Source organism: Coturnix japonica, chromosome 4 (assembly GCF_054131305.1).
Source record: "Coturnix japonica strain WE chromosome 4, WE-NBRP24, whole genome shotgun sequence".
Lineage (NCBI taxonomy): Eukaryota > Metazoa > Chordata > Aves > Galliformes > Phasianidae > Coturnix > Coturnix japonica.
In genome coordinates, this window is record NC_140666.1 from 79,166,271 (window position 1) to 79,183,122 (window position 16,852).

Here is a 16,852-nt window from a genome sequence, read left to right on the forward strand (position 1 = left end):
GCGCGGCGGCGCGTATAGACGCGCACTCACACCGCACTCTGCCCAGCCATCTCTCGACAGCTTCCCCCCGCCCTTAGGACGCCCGGCGCCGCCCCGGCCCACGGGGGAGCGGCGGCGCCCAGCCCGGACGGCCCCGTGTGCCCGCCCTCGGGACGGGGCGGGGGAGCGCGGCCGGGCGGGCCGAGGAGGACGGGCGGAGGGACCGTGACGCGCCGTCGGGGCGGGGCGGGGGCCGTACAAACGCGCTGGCGGCGGGCGCCGGGCGCCGCTTCCAGGCGGGTGAGGCGGGCGGCAGCTGGTGCTCGCTCCGCAGCCGCTGCTTCTACCACCGGGAGCGCTTCCCACGGCTGCGGTATCCGCGGGCGCTCATGGCACAGCACGGAGGGTGCTGCCCTACGGCTCCGCGCCCTGGCGGTGAGTGATGCGCGAGGGTCCCGTGGAACGTTTGGGGTGCTGGCTGCTGGGCGAGCGTAGAGCCCCGCTCGCTTAGACGGCCTCCGAGAGGCATCGCTGTCGTGGAACTGGGGGAGGAAGAGTGGGAAGAAAGTGGGGTACGCGGCCAGCAGGTCTGTCCCGATCTGTCCCCTGGGCAGATTGTTTCCTTAGCTCCCGGTAGGTGATGTGTCGGAGCGACAGAGGCACTGCAGGCGGAGTGCCGAGCGTGGGAGCGGCGTGGTGGAGCGCAGGGCTTCTACCTGGAGGCAGGGCGGCTGGTGTTGCTCCGCTCAGCATCTCTGCTCCGTTCCCACGGCGGACGCTGGAACCGGGCAGGTGCAGCGCGCCCAGCTGGAGGGCGGGATGGGCTCGGAGCAAAACCTTCCCTGGGGCTCACTTCTATTTTGCCTGTCAGAGGTGAGCTGCCCAGAATAGAACAGCGTAGGTATTGGGCACTGCTGGTCTCAGCGTGTTCCAGGGCTAAGGATGAGAGAGGTTCAGATTTTGGGGTATGAAAAGATGCTGGGAGGCTGCGGTGGCAGTCTTGGTCTGATCTTGTCTTTCAGTCCTCGATGAGGGAAAAGCACCCAGCTAGATACAAGCAATTCCACCAGCTTCATTGGCTGGGAGGTAACGTAGAGGGCTCTCCTCTCTGTGCAGTAAGTTGAGGGCTTTTGTTCCTCTTTGGGGGAGCAAAAATACCTGGGAAGTCCCCTGAAAACCAGTCTTGAGTGGTGTGGGGATGTGGCGCCTGCAGGGGCATCTTACGGGCACGGGAGACCCCTTCAACTGCCTGCTCTCACAGTGAGCCTCTGCAGTGTGTGTGGCAAGAGGCATGCTTAGTAAAACAGGTTTTGTTCAGTATATGCCCATAAATTGTCTGGCTTTCAAACTCCATATGCAAATGATAAAATATTACTATATTTTATTTCTTCATATCTGCATACGCAGATATATATCTGCCAGCATTTCTTGTGCTTCTGAAGAAGTGCATTTCCCACCTTGCTCAGAAATGAGCGCCTTTCAGTAACAGCACAGCTACCAGCATCAGCTGCAGATCTCACACATATCCAGCCTTTCAGCACCCACCTTTTTTTTTTTCTTTTTCCTTTCCCCCCCCTTTCCCTTTTAGGAAAACGCAGTTTTTTTGGTAGTACACTGTCAAGTGAGTGCCTGCAGTAGGTCATTACCAAGATTATACATCTGAAGCCAAGCCAGCTGCTGCAGTGGAAAGGCACTGATTTAACAGAGCGAATTCCAACCCCAGAACTGCCAGGTTCTTATCAATGCCCCCTCCTTGCAAGGACACTACCTTGGTTATTCTGAATTGACCATAAAAATGTACAGACATCAGACAACATCAGAGTGAATAGAAAACAGTTTTCTAATCCATGAGAATACATTCATGTATAGATACACAGAAGAAGACATAAATGTTTTTAGCCTATTGATCAGCCTGGGATTTTTCCCTCCCCACCCCCAGAAATGCCACCCGGAGCCAAGAAGCTACCACAGCCCCAGATGGATGCATTTCCCTGAGAAGTTTTGATAATTAGAGAGCAAGAAAGCTGTAAATACCCCTGAGTAGCCCAGGATGGAAGCTCCAGCTGTGTCACCTCACTTCCCACTCCCGAGCAGGAAGGTTCCCTCCAGGTCACCAGGCAGTACTCTGCTTGGTAAAGGGATTGGGTTAGTTAAGTCTAATACAGGGACGACCTCACCACTGCTCTGCTCCTGTATTATTCTGAAGTTGAGTGCCAGGAAGGAGGCAGACAGAAATCAGCTTTGAGTATAACCTGAAAGATTACTTAAAGGGTTACTTATTTTTATTTTTAATTTTGTTTCTATTGCCACTTTCAGTATCTTGCTGGTGTTTGAAATAAGGCCTGTGTTGGTAGAGTGGTAGGAAAAGTGTTGCTTAGCAGGGGTAGTGGAAATGGGATTGCCTCATGCGCTGTGTTCCTCTTTCAGTACATTCTGTTAAGGTGAGCCTTTGTACACAAGGGGGGCAGGACGGACACAGCTGCCTTTCACCCGGATTGTTTTCCTGGGGAAAGGTTTGGTGAGTTAGAAAGCAATGCATTTCTGCTTCCTCATTAGGTCATGACCCATTCTGGGGTGAAGGGGGGGGAACTGAGGCAACTTATCCATTTTGGATGGATGTGTAGGCTTTTGGGGGGTGCTGGGAAGCCAGTGATACTGCATGTTTCCCTTTCTTTATGGGGAAAAAAGTAATACAGGGTGCTAAGCAATTGCTAGAAGAAGGTGGTAAGGGGATTCCATGTTAGCATTCAGTACAAAAAGGTTCTGTGCATTCCGAGCTTTTCAGGTTTATTTTTATTCTGCTGTAATGGCCTATTTTCCTTTTACCTGCATGAGGTTCTCAGGAATGTAGGGTATTCTCTCTTCTAAAAAATTTTTATGATCTCCTGGCATGAAACGTTGCAATGGTCCCTTCTGACCTTAAGAAAAAGAGTGCAGCGTTATATATAACCACAGTCTATTATAAATTTCCTACTTTATTGCTCACACTGGAGCTGAACTCCTTCTTTAAAAGGGGCGAACTGGTGACCTAGCTAATTTATATAAACTGTATTTATCACAGCAGGTGCAGACATGGAGCAGATCTCAGCCAAAAATACTTCCTATCAAGTCAACCTTGCTCAGCTTTGCTAAGTTCCCCTAACCAAAATTTAGGGACTTTTTAAGAATACAGAGTCTTGGAGCAGATAAGTAATATATCTCCCTAACTGCACTGAAATGATTATTAGATTTCTTAACATGCTGACTATAACAGTGAAACCTATGGTTTAATCTCTACTCTCTGTGCAGTATATTTTAATATAACTCATGGAATGTAGTCTAAGGAATAGGTGGGCAGTATCATTTAGGCACTGCAATACAGATTAATACAGTTGCTTGCCTTTGTACCTCACCTCTTAATGCACAGATAGCTATTTTTAATATCTAATATGGTGATCAATAGTTTATGCCCCTAGAGGTCCATGGCTTTGGTTGTACGTAGTTCTGGTTAATGTAGTTCAATTGTTTCTGTAACACTCACTAAAGTAGGCAATTGCCTGCAGTTAATTAGTGGAAACTAGAGTTTATGCATTTCATTGGTACATGTTGCTTTAAACTTTTTAAAACGTGATTTAAATACAGTATGTGGGGTAAGCGTGGGAAGCACCTTGTCACAAAGAGGGCGCTGGGAGGCCATATAACAGTTAAAAACAGCAAAATAGTATCTTTCCATTCAAAATAGTATCTTTCCATTCTTTTTGAGGAAAATAAGATGCTTTATAAACTAGATCAGATGGAAAAAAAATGTATATATTTGCTTTTTTTCTGTTCAGGAAAAGCTCTTGACTGATCTGTAAGTGATAGCTTTGTGTTTTGTGCTAATGGGACACAAAAAGCCACTTGAAAGAGCTCATACAAACAAGTGAGGAATGTATCTTAATGACAGACATCATCTCCTCTTAGAGGGGACAAGTATACACTGTTCATTTCAATGGCCTGATGAGTTTCAAATACACTTTGAATTGATCTAGTTTAGTTTTCTTAAAATGCATCTCTGAATACAAATGATCAGGTCACTGGCTTTTCATCAGTACAGAAAGGTGTTTGTAGGGTTTGCTCAACTATGGATTTTTCTCCCAACAGAAGTCCACATAGTAGATCTGTGAGCACAGCCAGTGGTGTTAATCTGCCGAGTGCCCAAACTTGCAGTTCTAGGGCAAAGGGAGGTACAACCCACGAGCTGTCCTGGGGTTCTATCCCATCTGCAATACTGAGAATACCTTGAAAAGCAGAATATCTCCCTCTGATTCTCAACTCTGATCTCCCTCTAGAGACAAATATCAACAACTGATCTGTAGTTCTCAATTGAGCCAGACTGGGTTTTTGCAGATGTATGTGAAGATCCCTCCAGTGAAGGGCTTCAGCTTCATAAGGAGCAAGTGAGGATGCCTGAAACTTAACATGGTTTTCCTCAACACCTGGGAAAAACATAAAACTATAGTTTCTGTATAATGAAGTTGGAGACCTCTCCATGTGCATGGAAGGGTTCGCGTAGTCATCTTTTTCCCAGTCACTGTCTTGGCAGCAGATGTGTCCATTAGCTCTGCTACACCTCTTAGTGTGTTGACTGTTTGTTTTGTGAAGTGTTCACTGTCAGGTTGCCAGCAGCCTGTATCTCCCACTTAGGGCTGCCCTACAGACAGTCCTTATGTTTCTTCCCACCTGTTCCGGCAGCCAACTTGATATTCTTTGGAAAGTTCAGCTCTGAACGCACCCCCACACCGCACTCTGGCAAAATGAAGTTATCAATCTAATTTTGTTAATGCTAATAAAACTAAATATTATATATAATTCAGGTAGTTTATGCCATCTTATTGCGAGAAGATAAACATACTGAGGCATTAAAATACCGTGGTAATGTGTTAGGAGATAATCAGAAGTCATAAAATAGCAACATAAATTTCAAAGAGTACTGTAATATGCTTAAAAGTCATTGAAATACGACAGCTGTGCTCTTCATTGTGCTTAGTGAGAAAAGGTTCAATTTATTTCCAAATTACTGTTACTTTTGGAAGAGGTTTTAATCATGAAAGCTGATCTGATTGGCACTGTCCACACTGAATCTTGTTGAATAAATAGTATGGCACAGTTTACTAATCAATTGGAGTAAGCTGAAGAAAAGCTTAAGAAAAAGCAATTAGACTTCTTGAATAGTCTTGGTATAATCTTCAAAGCGTCATTTAACATAAACTGTTTCTTTTACCAGCTTGCTCGTTTACTTGTAGCAAATGCAATGGTAATGACTGTCAGTTAAATTTTTGTATTAATCTGAACTACAAAGTCACCGAGTGCAGTCATGTATGCTCTGCATGACTTGTGGAGGCAGTGAAGAGAATTCTTAAAGCAGAAAAGTAATTTGGCAGAGTGGCTGCTATAAAATCTTCAGTGCATGCTTATTATTGTTGAAACAGTTTTTCAGACCCACAAATTATAAAGCTATGGAATACACGTTTGCATCATTTTATATAAACTGCAGTAATTCTAGCCACCAAATTGCAGATCTGCTCAAAGCATTGAAGAGGGCAGAGAGAAGAAGGCTGAATGACAACCAATTTACATGTAGTTTTATTCCTGGACACTGCTTTGCCCACACAACATATGTTTTGTGCTGAATTTAGAGGAACACTCATGTCCATTGTGTTGCATTAGTCTAACACAACGCAACAACTGGTTCAGATCTCACAATGTACTGTTTGAAACAAACAAAGGAGTCCAGAAGGAAAAAGCAGACAAAGCTTTATTGCTTGCAAGTAAAACAACAGTGGCTTATATATTTGGAACGGCATAATTACTGACATAGTTCATTGGATGTGCATAAGGACAGTAAATGCTGTGGAATACTCCTACAGAATCCATAGCATTTACTGTGTTCACAGTGTGGAACACTTGATGTATTCCTGATCTGCACCTAAACAAGCAGTTGTGGAGGGAAAAAAATAATCAAACTCTATATGGCTGTATTATAGGACACTGTCCTATAGGGGCACTTTTAACCAGGTCTTACTTCCCCTAAAACTTTCATATGCTATACTCAGCCATAAAAAGGCTAGAGTAACATGGAGCTGGTGGTGAAGTACTATGCAAACTATGAATTTTAAAAACAATCCCAGTGAATTTAAAAATAACAATCCCAAATAAAATAGCATTGCTAAGATCACTGTATTTGCTTATTAATATTTGAGATTAGCAGCTAATCTTAGCTAACCCTAAATTAATCTTTCCAGAGGAACAGTGCTTATCACACAACTCTGCTGGAAGCAGAACATATTTCAAACTGACTGCTATAGAAATAAGGGTTCCTACCATTAGGTTTTAACTCCTTTCAACATCAATTCAACCTGTTCTCTGAAATCCTATTATGCTTTTCCAGTAAGGTGTTAGGACAACGACTCAGGCTTACTATTTATGGAGCTTGTAACTCTTAAAATATACTCTACAGTAAGTGGCTATTCCTTTAATCTGTGACCTTAAAATTCAAGAAGAGTTGATGTTTTCTTGCTCTTATGTTCTGAGCTGCCCATTGGGCACTGATCTAATTAGGCCATTTGCTCAGACTGTTACTAAATGTGATGGCAGAATATTTAGTGAGGACATCAACAATGTATTTACCAGTACTGAATTATTTGCTGTCCAATCCACAACAGCCCCCCACGACATCTTTAGTGAAGGGCTAATAACTGGGATTATTTCTTTTTGAAACTGAAGTACATTTAGTTGAGAGCGGTGAGGACAGGGAAGGAGAGCCGAAAATTGACAGCAGAAATGGAGTTCTTTCAACCACATCAAAATTGTAACAGAGACAAAAACTGGAAGAACAACAAATTTCTCTGCCAAGTTTTCTCATGATCAGACATCATAGAACAGCCTAGGGCGCAACTTTGTGTCCAAGATAGGACATGGCCATGAGCTCACAGCCCACGGGCACCCAGAGAATCCTTGACTACAGATTTATTGAGGCACACTGCTTCCCACTCCTTTCAGCGTTGATTTCTGCTTCCTAACAATATCACTGCCTTGTAGCTCTTTACAAATGATTACAAAAGGGAAAGCAGAAAAGTAATAATCAGTAGCAAGCATCAGGAAGCCAGCCTGCTCCATTCAGGATGGAGTCATGACCTCTGTAAATGCAAAGCTATCAAACAACTTTCTAGATGACTTGGAAGCACGTCATTAGTCCCTGTCACACTGGGACTTAGCTTATTGTGGAAAAGTCATTAGCTTCTTTTTAGATTCTCTGGAGAATTTCCAAAGCCTAACCCTTGCAGTTCCTCAGGTTGTTCATACGTAATTTCTTATTTCAGCCCTCATTAGTTAGTACAGTATGCATTGTTCTGAGCTTAAATTCATAATTATGGTAGCCCAGTAAGGCAGAGCAATCAGATTCTCTGCCATCAGGGCTTCCACTTCTAAGTGGAGTTAGACAATACCACAACGTTTATAATACAATAACACCAGCCTTCCACTGAGCTTATATGACTTATGAAAGCTTCCAAATCTAGAGAACTGTTATACACAGCCAACATGACCATCCAACAGGTCTGTTATGTGAGGCCATTTTAATTTCACTTCAAGCACTGCATTTAAAATCTGACCTTCACCTTAAACATCTCTCTAATAAATGAAGTTAGTTGTTTAAATCAGTCTGGTTGCCTGACTCTGGAAGTTACCTTCAGCAATATTCATTGTCTGTTTTGTCCATGAATATTTCAGCTGGGACCACAGCTTTTAGTATTTCATTGGTGCAGCCTTGCTATGGTCTACAGTTTCACTCAGAGACCTTCCTGGCTTCTCTCTGTGAGAATGTGGCCTTCTCACATTTCTCTTCATATCACATGAACCTTTTTCCCTGGAGGCTTTACTTTCAGGCTACTGTCACAACATAAATTCATAGATGGCTTGGATTGGAAGGATCCTTATAAATGATCTAGTTCCCTTAGGAGACTACACGACCTTCTTTGAGGAAGCTTCCTTGTTCAAGCCCTTTGTTTAGTTCCTAAAGTAGATCTATTCTTGCACATTTAGAAACAAAGAAAGCACCACTTCAACTCTGCTGAAATTAAATTTAAAAATAATAAAACTCTAAATCTTGGGTCTTAGAAAGAGACTGAGAATATTCATGTCTCCTGGTGACTTGCAATCATTTTTTTCATGGCATTATGGTATGTGGCTGTCTTTAAAGAATTTAATTCTCTCTGGTGATTTATGAGGCTAGAGTTCAGAAATCTAAAGAAGTTGGTTCAGTTTTGAAAATCAAAAGATACTTGCAGTGTGGCTTTAGTACTAATATAACCGAGTATAAAATAATGTGCCTGTCTTATTTTCTTTTTTTTCTTTCTTTCTCTCAGAAAGGTTTCTGTTTGAGAAATACGCATCCACTCAGCAAAACAAAAACGACTTTTAAAGGTTGTTCTGAGTAGAATTCGCTCCATGCCCCATTACCTGCTTGAGTGAAACCAGACTAAAGTTCTGTCATGGCAGCTTTTCTGCTGGGAGCTGTGCTGCTCATTGTTCAACCTCAGATAGTGCCTTCCAGACCGGCTATAAATTCAAAGGCTGAGACTTCTGCTCAGTCTGCTCAGAGAGAGCTTTTAAAGAAAACATCTCAGAAAAATGACTTCAAGGAAAACATTCATTCTAATGGATCATGCCGGCAGCTGCCACAGACTATCATTATTGGAGTGAGGAAAGGTGGAACAAGAGCTTTGTTGGAGATGCTGAGTCTTCATCCTGATATTGCAGCAGCGGAAAGCGAAGTCCACTTCTTTGACTGGGAAGATCATTATAGAAATGGATTGCAATGGTATATTAATCAAATGCCATTCTCTTATCCCCATCAGATCACCGTGGAAAAAACTCCAGCATATTTCACATCACCTGAAGTGCCTGAAAGAGTTTATAACATGAACCAATCTATGAGACTACTCCTTATTTTAAGAGACCCAAGTGAGAGAGTACTGTCAGATTACACCCAAGTGTTCTATAACCACATGCAGAAGCACAAGCCGTATCCCTCCATTGAACAATTCCTGATTAAAGATGGTGAACTCAATGTGGACTACAAGGCAATAAACAGAAGCTTATACTACGTTCACATGCAGAACTGGTTGAAGTATTTTCCCCTTGATCATATCCACATTGTAGACGGGGATAAACTAATTAAAGATCCCTTTCCAGAAATAGAGAAGGTAGAGAGATTTTTGAAATTATCACCACAGATAAATGCTTCAAACTTTTATTTCAATAAAACTAAAGGCTTTTACTGCCTAAGGGACAGTGGTAGGGAGCGTTGTTTACATGAGTCAAAAGGACGAGCTCACCCACAAGTAGATACTCGGTTACTTGAGAAACTGCATGAGTATTTCTATGAGCCCAACAAGAAATTTTTTGAGCTTGTTGGCAGAACATTTGACTGGCATTCATTTGTGGCAAGTTAGTGGTAAATGTGAGAACCTATGTTCTGGTGTAAATTTAGAAACTTTAAAAAGGGCATTTAAGCTATAATTTATTTGTAAAAATTCATAAATACTTCTGTACAGTATTAGATTCACAATTGCCATATATACTAGTTATATTTTTCTACTTGTTAAATTTGAAAGCATTTTGTATTGTTTTTCATGGTTGTTAACATTGTGTATGATGTGTCTATATGAAGAAAGTAAATTATTTCACTGCAGAAGATCCTCTCTTGAGAATGTGTTGTCTTTTTAATAAATAAGAAATTCATTTCAACAAAACCCTTCAGAATTATTTGAATCCTTCAGACTTTCTGGACTTTATCCTCTAGTTGCTAACGAATATGCTAAACTTTACATTTCCACTTTTATTGCTCTAAATTGTGGTCTAATGGTTTCTTTTTATCTGAAAATATTCTTGTAATTTGGAAATTGTTCTATCCTGCTTTATGAAATTATTTATTGATAATGTGGTATTTATATGTGTTGGGACATGCACACCTAAAGGACAGTGGAAGACTGTGTCATAAAGCACGATAACAGCTGTACTTACCTTTCAATTTAATGCTGTAGTAACTGCTCCTCAAATTCTTTGGCAGAACCCTACTAGTTTCACGACAAACTTTTAAAGATTCTGTGGGGAGCAGTTCATGAAATCAGAGTTAAGTGCAGATATTGATTAATCTAAAAACTTTCTACAGTCTATGAATGTATATGTCCTTCATTATGAAAGAGGGAAGGATATAAGCAATATGGGGACATTTTAAAGGCTGCTAACTGCTGTTCCTAAATTTTATGGCACACGTTCTTTCCCATTACTGAAAACCAATGGATATACCAGAAGAATTAGCTGGTCTACTTTCTAGTAAGCAGCAGCTTCATTCTTATAAATATTAACATACTTTTACTGTATTGAGCACTTTTCAATGAGTTGAGCAGCTGCTTCATGTAACATAGAAGTGCCCATGGGCTGCTATTCAATTAATCTCTTTCCAGGAAATGTAAAGCCAAGATTTGGATCCAGCCTCGGGTACCATGGAATTAACCCAAATTCCAGGAACTGTTATGGTCTTCCATCTGCTAAAAATGGAAGTTAGATGCTAGTACATTGGTAAAAGTTACAGTTTTTCCTATCTATGTTAGTTCTGATGTTCCATTAGCCATCAATTTCTGGCATTAGAGTTAATCCCGTTTTCACAGAAGGCTTACTATAGTACTTCCATTATGAGCTCTCAGTTTTCATGTTGTGATCTAAAATACACCCTTTGAACTTTCAGTGACAATACCTTGTACATTTAAATTTGTTACTGATTGTTTCAATCCTTCATAAAATTTAAATAAATGTAGATAGGTTAATTTTTCCTGGTGAGATGATTCAAACTTGGGCACTGTGACCAGGTACCCTCTGGATGCAAGTATCCCATATTATGCTGCTTGCATGAAAATTTGCAGATGCTTCCCTTCTATTTCCCACTACTTGTGCACCTGCCCAAGCTGTATTCAACCTCAGAGAGGTTGTTGGTGTTTGTTTCATAAAGTAGACCTTTGATGAAAGCCTACTATGAAATGGTATTGTACTCAATAAAACATTTTCTGAATTGCATCTTTCCTTTCTCTTTGTTCACAGTTTTCTAGTTTGAAAGATTAGTAATTAGGATCCAACTTCAGTTTAGCCTCCACTTAAATGTTGCTTATGAGTTCAGCTGCAGCCCAGTGGATTTAGTGAAAAGCAGGTGCTGGCTCCTGGATTGCTGGCCTGCATAGTCCATTGCTGGATCCACTCAGAATATACAAAGAAGAGTGGATAGTTTCTACTGGCAATAATGTTTCATCTTTCATAAGACAGATACAAAAAATAACAGGCTTTATTAAGTGCCAACATGGAAAAGAAACATTGCAAGTTTTGCGTAAGGAGGAACAGATGGGTTTTTGCTACTCATTATGGTACAATTTTCTTGCTAATTCCATAGGAGCTACTTTGACCTAAAAGATTCTGGCTCATGAGAAAGGCTCCCACCTTAGTGTAGTCCCACCTTCACTTTTGTCTCCTTCTTTTCCCTGTTTCATCTTTCTACCTTCAGTGACTTTCTGCTGGGAAAGAAAAAATTCTGCTGGGGTTTGTGTCCATGTGGGTACTACCTTTTCAGTCACAGAGCCAGATGAATGTATGAAGGCAGGGATACATCAGGTCACATGGGATGGTGCAGCGTATGGCATAAGCATATAATAATAGCCTCAGTATTGACATCTGTTGGTATTGAGAATGTTTTTAGATATACAGTGATATTTAATACCAGTATTTTGACAGTAACTAAGCAGGGCACATCCTCTCACTCCCCACATTTGTGTGGATGCAGAACAAGAAGCAGAGTAAGAACCACTAGCTCACCATTACTCTGTTAGTAGTAGGACCATGCCATATCCTCTGTAGGATCAGGAGGCAAAGTGACCGCATCAGGGGGCCGTCCTGAAGCACAAGCTCACAGGACTCATGGCCAAGGCCTGCTGTTCAAAGGCATCCTCAGACAGTATATCATATGCCTTGTGCAGAGTTGACAAGATTGTGCAGTACCTCACCCTGGAGCTTACTGTGTGGTAGCTGTGGGAATGAACAACCGCTCACACCCTAACAAATTATAAAGGTAATATTTACCTGTCACTTATAGCCTAAATTCAAGGGTTACAATGCTTAAAACTTGGCTTTTGGGTATGAATTCTGTTTTAGAAGAGCTACATTCACATTTCACACACGCATCATGGTATTTTCTTAAAATGTCTTAAACAACAACAAAAATTCAAACAGAAGAAAGTGATGAGAGAATGAAAGAAGGAGGCTGACATTCATTCTGGTTGAGATTGTAGAAACACAGTTAGCTTTGAAGCCACTCCATATTTGTCTGTGTTAAAAAATCCCTGAAAATACCTTTCCATTGTCATGCCACATAGGTATTTGTTTCTGTAATACTCTACCATCTCAGGTTTAAAGTACAACCACTTGGGTGTAGCTACAGAGGCCTGTTTCTGCAGGGCTGCTAGCCAAGTCTGTGATCACTCTTGCGATTGTAAAATAAATACATTTTATGAGAAACCAGCATTCAATTCAAAGCCTACCGCACCCCTTCTCTACAAGAAGAAAAGCCAATCAAGCTGTTAATCAGGGTGGCACCGCAGGACTAAGCTGTGCCCTTTGCTTCACAACGTGGATTAGTGTGAGTCTTTGAAAGGAGACACTGTACTCACAGAGGACAAAGTTTAAACTATAATGATTATTCTGCAAACATTACTAATGGGTATGGAAAGAGAAAGAAGTCTTCTTGGAGAGAAAAAAAAAATAAAAAAACCCACTACCAACTATGTATATAATTCCAGTATAAATATAGCTACAAATTCTGTTGGTGCTGCGTGTTCTTTGCTGTTCCTTATATCTTGCTTCTGATGTTGTGGGTGAAATAATGTCTACTCCATGTAAACCAACAGTGTTTTGGAGCAAATAATTGAAAAATCCTTTTGTAAATCTTGCTTGAGTCTGTTCAGTCCGGAAATTTGGCAGTGCTATACCCATTGATTAGTTTGTGAGACTTACCAGCACAGAATATTTTAGATGGAAAATTCCTTGCCTTGAGTAGTTAATTCTAATCACATTTCTTTGTCTGTGTACATTTTCAGAATGGGCTTCCACAGAAGGAAATGCTTCTTACTCCTTGTCATCCACACAGATTTTGAATGTGTAAAGAAGCGTAAGATGCTTCCTTCTGCTTTGTCCAGGATGGCGTGGCTTCTAAGGAAGTTCAGACTTGCACCCTTCAATTTGGAGGTTCTGCATTAAAACTGGTACTCAAAGAAATACCCCCTCTCCTTTCTCTTTTTCAAAGACTCTAACATCCAAATCCTAATTTGGCTTGCATTGTGAATGATCTTGCAGGAGTATATGAAGAGATGTTATCTAATACAACAATAAAATAATAAAAACTACAGTAAAAATGATAGATTAAACTAATAACTGTAAAAAAATGTATTCAACTTGCTACTAGGTACATACCAGCTGAAATATTTGCAAGCACTTGCCCCCAGAGCTGTAAGTATCATTATTGTTTTCTCATTCTAATAACTTTTATTCATAGGGTTCTGCCTGAGTGCACAGTTGCATTGGATAGACTGTATGTTCAGTCTTCATTCTTACATTATGCAGTTGCATTGGCGAAGCCAGTTACAGACAGAAGCCATACAAAGATATCTGAGTGGGGAAAAAAAAAGCACCCTTTTAGTGATATTTTGCTTACCAAAAGTAAATGAAATTTTGTTTATGTATCTTAGTTAATTAGTAAAGGAGAACAGCACTCTCTTTTCTTACAACAGTAACCCATCTATGGTAAATTTGCTACTTAACTCCCACACAACAGTTTATACCGTTTTTAAGTCAATAGCGCAATAAACTCAACAGTGATGCTGCAGATTTTAAATGCCTTCTGGAATATATAAAATATGCAAGTCAGAGTGGGGAGCAGCTGGATGCAGAGGAACAGCTGGTCTCATTGGGCTGAAAACATTTTTGTTTAATGACATGGAACATGAATTTTTTTGCTTGGATATCACATTATGATGTCTGTGAAAGCAATGTCTTCAACTAACTTCCAAGTCAATAATACTGTCAGAATGACATCATCTGTCTACTTGTTACTGATACTGTGTTCTGCCAAAACACACCCCAAACAGTAAGTGCATAGGGGATCCCTTACAATAAAAAAGCAACTGTAATGCAATGCAAACACACATCTTCAGTTATGAAGACACAGTGGCTTGAACAGAGAGCTGTTCTGAAGAGTGGCAAAATTCTTCTTGATTTAATTTGGATGTGGGCTACAGAAACAGAAACCTGTATGCGTACACAGTAAAATGGCAGAGCAAATAACAAACCCTCCCCTCCTGGGTTCTCAATCAGTCACCATTCTTTCAACAATAATAATAACAATCTGTAGTTGCATTTCCTTAAAATGAACAGGCCTGCCTCCAGGACTGGGTGCCATTCACACCAGATAAGAGCATCAAACAGCAGAGTCCTTATGATGTTTTTTACACCAGGCAGAGTTCTGAGGGAATCTCCTGTTACTACATTTTGTGAAATTCATTTTTCCTCTCCAGTATGCTGCTGTATCACATCTGTCCTATAGATCACTGAATTAACTATGTTAGAATGCAGAGCAATTGTCTGATGGTATTTTAAATACCATTCAAATGAATGGGAAACTACAAAATGATGGAATCTAAAACGTACTTTGTGTACTTTGTGAATGTTTGCCCTGATATGTTTTTAACTTTAACTGAATAAAATTCAGCTTCTTTGGTCTGCATTGTTGCATTGCAGGAGCAACTATTGTCACACAGCCTTAAGTGAGTAATTACCTAATGCACTTGGTAAATAGAAATGCATAATCAAAGGAACATATTGCTCTTACTGCTAGCACAGCAGTTTTATTACTGTCAATAGTATGGCACTTACTTGTGGTGTCACTATAAGTGGTAGCAGTATTTCTTTTGAAACAATGGAATCTGAGAATTGTTCCCTAGGCGCATGTAGTAATGGGTCTGAACAGGAGTACATGTTATGTAGTCACATAACAAACGTTTACGGAAATGAAACCCGTCCAAAGGTCATACAGTAAGCATTCACTCACTGCACACATGCACATACACACACATACAAAATTGAACCATACTGTATGTTTTTTAGTGTCTTATCATTCTCTTACCTGAATTTGTACATTCCCGTGAAAGGAGAGTAAGGTAAGAGGGGCGTGCAGCTGAAAGAGATCAGTTAGTCCATTTCTACCATCATGCTGGCTGGGACTAGCGCTAGGCTGCCACAAGTGACAAGGACACCAGGAGTAGATAGTAGTGGAACACAGGATTCAGGGGAACAACTTATCATAGCTTCATTCCCTCTGTTCATATCTTTACATATGAAAAATAAGTGCTTTTGTGAAAAAAAAAAAAAAAAAAAGAGAGAGAGAGAGAAAAAAACACCCAGCTTATTGCTCATTTCTTATCTGTGCAACCCAGAGAAAAGGCATCTGAATCCATCCCTGAGTATTGGTTCATTCTCATGCCATAAGCCCTTTTTAAAAAGTCAGTATAGTATAATGTAATTAGGCTTATTATTCACCTAACTGTCTATTCTTCCCCTTTTTTGTTTTTAAATTTCTAGCAAGTTTTCCATCTGCTACAAATAAAAGGATTTGATGAATAAATGATTTACAGCCTGCAGGAGGAGAGGAGTTCATATTAAACATCCTTCAGACAGGAGACTTGCAAAAGAGGAAATTTTCTCATAGAAAAAAGAGCATCTGTGGACCAGTTGGTTTCTTGCTGAATAAGCCAACTGGATATGATACTACTTTTGGCAGCTTCTTTATTCTTGTGTGGGCTTCATTTATCTGAATGCCATAAGATATTTATTATTCAATACAGATCTATATTCAATATCATACATATCGTGTTTTATGATGTTGGCATTAGTTTCCTAGGTTAATTATTTAACATCAAGTGGTGATAAAATTCTAGTGCTTTTTCATACTTAATAAACTCGAATCAGCTAATGCTCAGGCATTCATAAACTGGGGGGAAGGGAGGGAGGAAAGAAGAAAAAGGGAAAAAAGTAACAGCAAACTGCCTCAAATGCTCCTTTCCTGGGAGTCACTCAAGAACTCCTTTTTTCAGGCCTTATGGAAAAGAAGTTAAATTTCAAGCATGGTAAATAAAAGAAAGGATTTACAATTCCTTACAAATACAGCAATGCATAAAAATGGATTTTAACAAGTGAATGAAATGGAACAAGCATTGACAGCTCAGGCAAGGGAAGAGCTTTTTCTGCTCTCATAGCAGGGTGAAAAGGAAGTCACAGATGCTGCGGGGATTGTTCCTCCACCTTATCACAAGCAGGAAAGTTTTACTGCCTCTCATCTGTCACTAAAGGATGCTTTTTCTTCTGCAACTCAGATTGTTAGACTTGAATTTGTATGTTTAGCTGTGACTATACTGGAAATAATGCTTAAAATGTAAAGGAGAATATAACTTACTGCAATTAACTCTCTACCTACATAACCTGTGGTTTCCTGAAACAGCTGGGATAACTTGCTCAGTGCGGAGAGCAGGAATACACTGCACTCAAACTGCTGCTATGCTTCTCATTCTCTTATTCAGGAGACAGCTTTGGCAGTGCTCCCGTTCACTGAAGAACCTTGGCTCTTTCCAATTGCAGCCTTTTATTTGGCACACCATCATTTCTTGTGTTTGGCCATCATTTCTTGTGTCTGATTGTCCCATAATGACTGTTTACTGAGAGATGACGCCTTCTGAATTTCTTTTTCCCCAGACTAGTGATTCAG

General features: G+C 40.6%; 1 protein-coding gene across 1 annotated transcript; it reads left to right on the top strand.

Annotated features, from left to right (window-relative positions):
* The first annotated feature begins 264 nt into the window (after positions 1-264).
* Positions 265-11,073, top strand: HS3ST1 (heparan sulfate-glucosamine 3-sulfotransferase 1). The gene is made up of 2 exons (XM_015862882.3): positions 265-414; positions 8,364-11,073. Exon 2 carries the CDS (start codon positions 8,490-8,492, stop codon positions 9,450-9,452), a length of 963 nt encoding a protein of 320 aa, XP_015718368.1. The 5' UTR covers positions 265-414; positions 8,364-8,489; the 3' UTR covers positions 9,453-11,073.
* The last annotated feature ends 5,779 nt before the right edge of the window (positions 11,074-16,852 follow it).